Genomic DNA, 10519 nt, shown 5'->3' on the forward strand with positions numbered 1-10519 from the left:
CCAATTCTGAATATTTATTAACAATTATTGAGGATGACTAAAGACTTTCTTTTTTTATGTTCACACTGGATTACTTGGGTTGTGATGTCACTGAGGAAGGGGAGGAGACTTTATCCACACCCCTTCCTCACACTTAAAATGTGAATTATATGAATGATTGTTGCACCAGACTTGATAACAGGCCCGAGTGGTCCGAAACGTTGCCTTTTTTCTGTAGTGTTTGGGGTGAATACATTTTACACTTTTCAACAGTGTGCCACTGGAATTTCTCTCTACACCTGGATTACCGAACTAGTAGACTGAACCACCAATACAAGAATATTATACTTAAAACTTCCATTTTGGAAAAATGGTAAAAATGGAAATGAACAGTAGTTGGGTAAAAAAAAAAAATGTCTGGTGAACAACCTGAAAATAAGCATTTATGAAGGTGAACAAGCCCTTTTTTAAATTATTTTGTAGCAATTAGTTTCCATTCTGATATGAAAGAATTTCTGTTAATCACCCCCCCCCCCAATAGAATAAACTGTGGCTCTATAATAAAACATGAACTCTCCATTTCACAAATCTCTACTCATCTTTTCTAAGACAATGAGTTTTAATTGAAAGGGGCAGATTTACAGCCATATCAATAAAGAAAACTGAGTGAAAAGTAACCCTGTAACGGAGAACTTAAGCTCCCCATAGATGCAACGATTCTTCTTGCCGAACGACCGATTTAAGGGAAGTCCGACCAATCCTTCGAAATTATCGTGCAGTTAGTGGGATTCGAACGATTGTACATTTTACGATTTTTCGGCCGACATCAGTCAGGAAATTGATCAGCCATGTCAAAAAATCTTTGTCAGTCCCAGTGCAATCCATCTATGTTTGTAGGGCCAAGCAGACAGCTCCCCTTTGTTTTCCTGGCAAATTGGTTTTAGTTTGTCAATTCGTATGATCATTCAGAGAAAAGTCTCACGATGAGGATCTGATCTTTTAAAAATCTCAACATCTATGGCCAGCTTTAAGCTTCAGAAACACTACTATTGTTTATAGAAATAAGCTGTTGTATAGCCATGGGGACAGCTATTCAAAGGAGAAAAGGCTCAGGGTACACAGCAGATAAACACTGTAGTACATAATGGTTTACTGTTATCCACTACTTTAACCTGTGCCATATAGCCTTTTTTTCAATTTCCGCCATTGCTACTCAGCAGCTTGTTTATATGAACTATATTAGTGTTTCTGAAGGAAAGATCAGTTTTCCCAACACAGGGCAGCACTCCACAATATCATTACTTTAAAGTTTTTGTGTTACTGTTCCTTTAACTACAGAAGCAAGGTAGAAATGTTGTACATTATATTTTGGGCTTCTGTACCAGCCCAAGGCAACGACAGCCCTTTAGCAGTAAAGATCGGTGTCTCCAGTAGCTCCCCATCTTTTCAACTGATTCACTGCACATGCTCTGTGCTGCTGTCAGTTACTGAGATTAGGGACCAACTCAAAATATACAGTACACAGAATATAAAAAAATAGTCACTGTAAAAGTCTGATTAGTAATTAATACAGAAAATTACTACATGGCAGCACAGAAACCAGTGCAACTAGCACCAGGATTTAACAATCAGCCCTGTAGCATCAACTTATATTACAGACCAACCCAATTTTCTGCTTGATAATTTGAGACAACCCCTAAGCTTAGCTTCTCAACAGCTGCTCAGAGCCCACTGAGCATGCGAGTGTCGCAGACTTTCCAAGATGGTGACCCCCTGTGACAAGTTTTTAAGTCCTGGATTATTGCTGTTATTGAGAAGCTGAAACTTAAGAATGGTGCATTAAGTTCAGTATATAAAATGGCATTTTAGCTACATTCATTTTGTTTTTCTTCAAGTTCTATACATTGTAAAATATATGCCAATAATGGGACTAAAGTGCCACATAATCGTCCCATGCCAGACACAGGGGAAGCCACATTTTAAGCAACCCCTCAGACCCACCTACTGAACTGTGGGCTAGCAATTAAGTTTTATCACCAAGCCCATGTATGGCCATCTTAAATCACTTCGGTTTTAACACCATAATATTCCAGACACCATGTAAAGTTAAATCTGATTCAAAATGCAATGTTACTGCAGAAGACATCCCTTAAGCTGGCCAGACGCAAAGATCTGATCGTACCAATCGAGGATTCATACGATTTTTGGACCGTGTGTGGAGAGTCCTGTCATTTTTCGTCCGTCGGAGATTGGTCGTTCAGACAGGTTAAAAGAGTGTGGTCTGCTGCCAATAATATCTCTGCGTGTATTGCCGATGGTACGATTTTCAGTGGGAGACTTTCACTAGTTTTTGTTGGACATAACTTTCGTACGATTGCTGTCAGGGGCAGAACATCGGCTGATCTGTTCTACTTTATTTGATCGGAATGGTTAGTGGCAGGTCGGGAGATGGGGAAGTCCGATCGTTCGATGATTCGTACGATCGGATCTTTGTGTCTATGGCCAGCTTAAAATAGTTGCACATTTTTTCATCAATTGTCCATCTACGAGTGAAAATCAGAACTTTGTAGAGATGTCAGTTAAAAAAAAAAAACAAAAAAAAAAACAAAGCCATTAGTCAGAACAGTTTATTCTTTATAATGGCATTTACATAGAAAATTTCAGTCGAGTCCAATTCTGAAAAAAAAACAAAAAAAACTTTAGCAAGTTATTAAATAAAAGCAAAAATGTACATTACTACAAATTAACAGCTTCAAGATTTAACATTAACAGACAAGTAAGCCACTAGGCAGCTAGTCGACTGCACACTAACAAATGTACAAACTCACAGCTAGTATTGGGCACTAAAAGCTGCATCAATTTAATTTCAACATCTGCTCAGAAGAACACAAAAATTTACAATTTTATTCTTCGAGAAATAACCCCCCCCACCTTTAGCCCCCCTAAGCTTCCAGGCATTACTCCCCTCCCCACGATGTGCTTTAGTGTTGAGACCTGAAGAGATGGAACCTGGGAGCTCCGCGGCACTTCTCTGCATTTAAGGGTCGGATTTTATTTTTAATGGTTTGTTTTTTTTATTTTTTACACTAGCACATCGTGGGGAGGGAGAGGGGCAATGCCTGGGAACTACGGGGAGGGCTTTGCTCTCTTTTAAACTGGTAATATATCTCAAAATGAGCTTAAAGAATATGAAATGGGCATTACACACTTTGCCCATTTTAAATTACAAAAAAAAAAAAAAATCTGGTCCATGCATGGTAGATAATTAGATGGCAGTTTACAACCCACCCCCCTCTTCCCTTTGTTGTGACTTTTTTGCAGTCCTTGATTAGTATATGCACAATTGTAATTAATTATCCACCTTGCAAGGAGCTAACATGGAGTAGCTTCAGTTTTCCTGTTGTACTCAAAGAAAACCAATAGATGCTAAAGAGGTATACTAGCCCCTGAGAGGCTAGAGAGTGCCCATGATTTGTTCCTAACATGTTAAGGCTAGTACCATATTTTGCGAACAGCTGCATTAGGTACCAACAGGCGTATTTATTACTACTGGAGACAAACATCATTAGTGATTTTGAACATGGCAACCAATCAGTAATTAGATTTGAACAAATATCCGATTGGTTGCTATTTGCAACATCACTGGTGAGGTTTGTCTTCACTGTTAATATGCCCCTAAATGTTCACAGCCCAAATGCCAGATGGAGTAAATGCCAATCTAGAAGGTCAGTTAGGGTGAAATATAGGCTAATCACACCGATTAAATTGCTGAGATAGAAATTATTTATGTTTTATACAAAATACGTTATTTTTACCATAACTGTATATTACATATATGTAACCTAATTATGAGCTAAAGGGTACTGACCAAATAATGGACCTCAAAGAGTATCATATCCAACAGCAGGGTGCTCCTATATTGCATGGTGAATAAAGCATGGGTCTGTATAGAGCCATTTTGTTTTGGGGAGGGGGGTTCTCCAAAAGGTAAAAGATAGTAAACTCACACAATTAAGACTCTTCAGTTCCTGCAGGTGCATCTCCTCCTTTAGTATTTCTGGTGTAAATAACCTGAGCTCTGTGTTTTGACACTAGTTTTATTAAACCTGTCGAGAGAGCACAATAAAAAACACATTACATAAAAGCTAACAAATTTATTAGAACAGCTCTCAAGACCTGGGATGGACCATGTTTCTTACCTTTGTTGAGCAGCTCCTGCAGTGCAGCTCTGGCCAGTGAGCCCCTGATCTTAAGTCTCTCAGAAACCACAGCGGGTGTGATGAGCTTGTAGTTAGGAACTTCCTTGCACAGCTTGTCATACGTGGCCTTGTCAAAGAGCACCAAGTTGTTCAACTTGTCTCTCACTTTCCCCTTGGACCACTTCTACTCAGGCAAAGAAAAATTTCCAATTAACTTAAACCAAAGACTAATACAACTTTACAAATGACATCTCTAACACATACTTCTTATCAGTCACAAACACAAGTATGCATTAGTAAACGCACCAATAATTCCATGTTAGCACAAGGCGCAACATGAAGGCTCGGAACATCTACCAACCAGTTCCATGTTCTGAGTTTTAGACTGCACTTCAGCACTGCCATCTGATGTGTAAAATCCATTTATAAGCTAGGAGCTAGGCTTTTTCTAGCCAGATGTGTGGTAAACAAAGATACTATTTTACACTGCATACATGCTTTTAGAGAGATGGTAGTTAGATGGCTATTTGCTGAACTTGAGTAGTGAAGTGCAACTACTTTGAACAACTTCAGTGCAAAAAGGCCCCCCATTGATCTCTGTCCAGAGAAGTACATTAGAAGGGTCTTTTTGTACAAACTTAACACACTCTAACCCTATAAGCAGTCTTGATTAGATGCTTTTTTTGATGTTTGCAGTGCTTTTAATATCTTCTATTTGTGAGGCAGAGAAAAAAAAACATTCTAAATTTTTTTGTTTTACGATCACACAAGTATCAAGGGACAGCACTAAACCATTTATAAAGGTAAGTTATAAGTTTCCCTGGGATTTGAAGGTATAAGGTAGGCAGCAATAAAATGTGTAACTCCCACAAGACTGTCAAGTCACCTGGAAAAAGTGGGCATGAGACTTGAATAGTGTCTACAACAGAACATACGATAACGGCATCAAGTGCAGACATCCCTCAAATGAGAAGAAACACTACTTTTGAATTGCTGACTGAACTAGCTAGGTGGATACAATGAAGCAGATCCAATGAAGCAGCTGAACATTTGAGATATTCAATTGCCCTCTAAGAACCATGAGAAAGGTGCTAGTTTTACCTTCTTCTTGGCTTTGCCTCCAGACTTGTTAACTGGATCTTTGTCCTTCTTGGCAGATTTGCCAGCATCCTTCTTCTTCTTATCGTCCTTGGGTGGCTAGAGATAAATAAAAAAAATAAAGCACAGCTAAGACTCCAAGGCTTGAAGCGGTAAGCCAGCTGAAAGAGCGAACTATTGGGACTGTTTTCAGCTATAAAGTCAATATTTAGTACTGGTAGTTACACTAACTACCAGTACTAAACATTGACTTTTGGCCTGAATCTGGTCAGTAATGAATACTAAACTAGATTCAGCTTGTTTTGGTAATTTACTCTATTGCTGTGGTGTGCAGTTCTACTCGTTAGGCAAAAATCCAGAGTGCCATATAAATAATTGTCTCAAAAAGTGAAATAGGTCAAAAAATAAATAAATAAAAATCATACAACATAGACAAATCCCAAAAAGAGCCCCTAGTTTATCGGACGTATGATTTGGTAATGTCAAACAAAAGTTGGGAGAGACTGTTACTTGAAACAGAGGAGCCCAAACGTATAAAAAGTAGAAAATCTTATGTAGCATACAATTACGCCTGTTGCATTTCGTGCCATGGGTAGGCACTTGCTCATAGACTCAGTCCTGTTTTGGTCCCCAAATATCTAAGGAGAAACCATTGTCAATAGCAAAATTGGAGTAGAAAGTAGGGATGCACTATTTTGGATTTGGCCGAACCACCGAATCCTTTTGAGAGATTTGGCTGAATACTGAAACGAATCCTAATTTGCATATGCAAATTAGAGGTGGGAAGGGGAAAACGTATTACTTCCTTGTTTTGTGACAAAAAGTCATGCAATTTCCCTCCCACCCATAATTTGCTTATGCAAAATAGGATTCGGCCGTATCCGAACCCTGCTGAAAAAGGCCGAATCCGGAATCGAAACCTGGATTCGGTGCATCCCTAGTATAAAGGTCTATAATGTCTTTTCTAAATTATACCTGCCTTCTCATAATTACATTTCTTCATGAGTAACAAATGTGACATGTTCACCAGGAAGGTGGCAACCATGAGAATTATGTCCCCAATAGTGCCAAGAAGAATTGATATAATAGTGCCAAGAAGAATTGATATAATCCTTATTATTCCACAGCAGCGAACTAGGAAGAAAACAAGCTTCCCACCCAGCTACTTCCAATATCTTACAGTGAGCCATTGGTTTATTTAAGAAAAAACACGTTCTGTCTTTTCTGCTGATCCTGCCACTCGCGTCATGTTAAGGAAAAAAAAAAGACGTAGGTTGGTGACCCTATGGCACACACGTATAAAGGCCAGTGCCAGATTATTCCATGGAGACACGGAAGATAAAGGTTTCCCAGTGGAGTAGGAATCCTGCAGTCGCTCCCATTACAGAAAGGCCTTTCAGAATATAATATCTAGTATACACCGATATCGGGCCTGTGAGACATTGCAGCTGCGACTGCGCAGCACTTATGTGATCCAAATCCATAAAGTGTGTACTGAGAATATGTTTTACGTCGCCCATCTCATCAACCCCTCTCCATTTTAATTCCCAGACCCCTTCGGAATGTTCTCCAGCTCTCCGCTCTCACCATGCTGCTGCTCCTTCAAAGATGTCGGACAGAAAGGAAGAGAGGCCGCGCAAGCAGCCCAGGAGACCCCGCGCGGGGCGGGTTCTTCCGCCTGAGAGCCTACAGCTTCATTTCGATTAAACTACGATTCCCAGAATGCTCGCAAAGTCACGTGACTGTGTACGCAACGTAAGGTTTTGCTACTATGGCGGATAAACTAGGTTGTTTGCAATCAAATACAATAATAAAATAGAAGAATATAGCTGTTTATTAGTGTGAAATAATGCTCTATGTCCTAAATATACAGATACATAGTAGCAAACGTACAATTATACATTTGTAAGGAAACATTATATTAATATTATCAAACCAACAACAAAGATTTATCTCAGCGCTCTATTAACCCATGACCCTTTCCTGCAAACGAGTTTCACCATTTTGCCATGGAAAACTGAGATAGCACCTCTGCTGTTTGTTATGAGAATTATGGTAAAATATTTTATTATTAAAAAGCACTTAATAAATATCACAGCCCCCCCCAGCAGCCCAATAAATAGTGTCTGTCTATGGCATCTTACAGCATCCCCTTTGGCATTTGCCAGAACCCACAGATTGCCAGTCCGGGCCTGGCTCCAGTCCCGAACTATCATAAATCATGGAATCCACACTGCCCAAACTATCCCCTTGTATCATTGACTTTATGCCCCCCCCCCCCATAATGTCTGCTCCACTTACCTCTGAATCCAGAAATGAACCTGTCACTTGTGCCTGAACCGTTACCAGCTAGCAACCAGGCAGAGGCTTAAATAGACATAGATAGAGAACAAAAAAGGACCGCAACTGCTCACCGCATGCTCCTAAATCCAGGTGCTCAGTCAAGCAGTGTCCCCACTGCAAACGTTTAATAGACTCGACAGACAGACGGCACTTCTGGAATAGGTTTATTGGGGTTGGTGCTGTAAAACCTAACTCATTTCGGGAGTAAATCCCTATGATTAAGGGATTTACTCCCGAAACGCATTAGGTTTTACAGCAGCAACCCCAATAAACCTATTCCAGAAGTGCCCTCTGTCTGTCGAGTCTCTTAAATAGACATAGAAAGGCATAGTATCCCTTGAGACTAGAGCTGCACCCACAAATATGCTTTAGTAGGGTGCAGCAGACCCAGCAAGGGCCTAAACATTCCCCCTATGCCGTGCACCCTAACCCCTCACCCCCCCCACCAGCTCCGTCACAGGATTTCCAATGGAAATCGGTGGCAGAGGCTGGGGAATCTTAATAAATTTATAGGCACCCGAGGGCCGCCCCCCAAAACCTGCCGCCTTAGGCACTGGCCCTCAGGTGCCTTAAAGGAGAAGGAAACCCCCCAGGGGCATTGTCCCCCTGGGCAAATGCCCCTAACTTTTTACTCACCCCTCTGCGCAGGTCCTGTCCACGGAGTACGCAGTCGCCATCTTCTCCCACGCGCGTCTTCTTCCTGCTCTGATCGGCGTTTTCTGGCGCATGCGCAGTAGGAACAGGTACCGGTACGGCTCTACTGCGCATGCGCCGAATGTCACGAAGTTTTCCGATTTCACTTCGTGACATTCGGCGCATGCGCAGTAGAGCCGTACCGGTACCTGTTCCTACTGCGCATGCGCCAGAAAACGCCGATCAGAGCAGGAAGAAGACGCGCGTGGGAGAAGATGGCGACTGCGTACTCCGTGGACAGGACCTGCGCAGAGGGGTGAGTAAAAAGTTAGGGGCATTTGCCCAGGGGGACAGGTAGGCCAGGGGGGAGGAGGGAGGGGGGGCAGCACAGGGGAGGGGGGGAGGGGTTTAGCGCCCTGGGGGTTTCCTTCTCCTTTAATATAAATACGCCCCTGTCCTCTCCAAGAGATAACACGGCTCCTACATCAGAAGCAGTTTCTGGAAACCGCAGATATTTTGTATGTAGAATACTGTAGCAGGTGCTGAGGAAGGCATCCACCTTCTAATTAAATCTGACAAGGACAGTGTTTGCATGCTGTGCTTCCTTTAATGAGGACTGAGAGAAAAACAAATTGTTTGTTGTATAATATTTCCACACACACACATACTCCCTCTCTCACACACACTCCCTCTCTCACACACACACACACTCACAATCTCTCACACACACTCCCTCTCTCACACACACTCCCTCTCTCACACTCACACACTATCTCTCACACACACACACACACTCTCTCTCATACACACACACACACTCCCTCGCTCACACACACTCTCACACACACACACTCTCTCACACACACTCCCACTCACATACACTCCCTCTCTCACACACTCTCTCACACACACAAACACTCACACACACACTCCGTGAAATGTATTATGCATTAAATATTGGTGGGACCACAAAAAGTTGTATAACATATGGAAATACTTAAAATGAGGGTATGTAAAATGGAGGCTTTACTGTATGTATCTAGTTGTAACTAGAACTCTACAGGGAATAACATTCTACAAACCTCTGGCTAGTAATTTTGTTAAGAAAGTAGAAAATACCAAGTGTTGTCCTGGCAAACAAGGAGTTTGTGTCACTAATAGAATGGCAATGCTATACATGTGCAACAGTTACTACTCTATATATTTATGGAAAAGCTGTTTTTAGATTTGTGTGTAAACCAAAATGTGGGTACAAGTAATTTGTGTAATATGTTTTCTTCCTTGCCCATCCCTGGAAAATTTTCTGTGGACACCCATGATGCTGACAATGAAAATAATCCATAGATCAATGTTAACATATCTGTGTTTTTTGTGTGTGTCTGGCTCAAGATGTAGGGTTGTTTCGTAACATTGGTATTGGTTGAGTTTTACTCTGAATATCACTTACAAGTGCATACCGCCTAACATTTTGGAAACAGAAAGAGGGGAAAAAAGATTGATTCTCGAATTGGTTTGGTGAAACGTGTCAGGTGGAAGTGACGTCACAATAAGCTGCGGGGAAACACCACAAGGGAGAAAGCAACGCTGGCAAATCCTCTCCTTTGGAAACGAACTGGTGACACCTGCTAATTTATGTGACTAAAACTCATGGAAATAAATTTGAGTGGAATGTTTTAAAAGTTTTTTTAACTTTTAAAAATAAAACAGTATTATATTATGAGATTTCTTTATACTTATGTTGGAGCCTAACAGTGGCCAGTGGAGAAGGGGGAGAATACTGGTGACTACTACTACATGTGTTAATTTTACTACAGTCTTGTAAGTAGGCACTCTGGCCAAACTTGGTGAAGGTCTCTGAAAAACTATATTTAACTATATGCACCACTTGGAAAGAAAAAGAAAGTCTATTTTAAAGGGGAACTCAAACTAGTGACTCTTATACTTCCAGCACAGGGTGCTTTACTAAGAATCTAAAATACTATACCATATTTTTGTTTCTGTTTTGCTTTTTGTTTTCTCCGATTGCTCTAGGCACTGATCCAAGATTTTTCATTCATATAACAATCGTAAATTTTGCAGTTGTTCAAACTCCACCTATGTAATGATAAATAAATGATTTTATCATATTGTGCTAAAATTGGTTGTTTCACATGACATAATATGCCTGCACAAGACCACCTTTACAACTTGGAGAATGAGTGTCATACAGTATGTAAGGAACTTGTAATGTAAGTGGGGCAGTTACACTTTGTTTGCATATGGCTGCC

General features: G+C 40.9%; 1 protein-coding gene across 1 annotated transcript; it reads right to left on the reverse strand.

The window, feature by feature from the left end:
• Window positions 1–2592: 2592 nt before the first annotated feature.
• On the reverse strand, window positions 2593–6884 carry rps25.S (ribosomal protein S25 S homeolog). The gene is made up of 5 exons (NM_001093006.1): window positions 6864–6884; window positions 5280–5375; window positions 4179–4362; window positions 3987–4085; window positions 2593–2655 (listed from the first exon to the last, which is right to left on the reverse strand). Exons 1-4 carry the CDS (start codon window positions 6864–6866, stop codon window positions 3991–3993), a joined length of 378 nt encoding a protein of 125 aa, NP_001086475.1. The 5' UTR covers window positions 6867–6884; the 3' UTR covers window positions 2593–2655; window positions 3987–3990.
• Window positions 6885–10519: the final 3635 nt, after the last annotated feature.

This window comes from Xenopus laevis, chromosome 7S (genome assembly GCF_017654675.1).
Source record: "Xenopus laevis strain J_2021 chromosome 7S, Xenopus_laevis_v10.1, whole genome shotgun sequence".
In the NCBI taxonomy this organism is placed as follows: Eukaryota; Metazoa; Chordata; class Amphibia; order Anura; family Pipidae; genus Xenopus; species Xenopus laevis.

Excerpts from the sequence above, each read along its gene's own strand:
- rps25.S (NM_001093006.1), bottom strand. Across the intron at positions 4,363-5,279 it reads GAGGCAAAGCCAAGAAGAAG|AAGTGGTCCAAGGGGAAAGT; the intron begins GTAAAACTAGCA and ends TTGCCTGAGTAG. Across the intron at positions 4,086-4,178 it reads GCAGGAGCTGCTCAACAAAG|GTTTAATAAAACTAGTGTCA; the intron begins GTAAGAAACATG and ends CTCTCTCGACAG.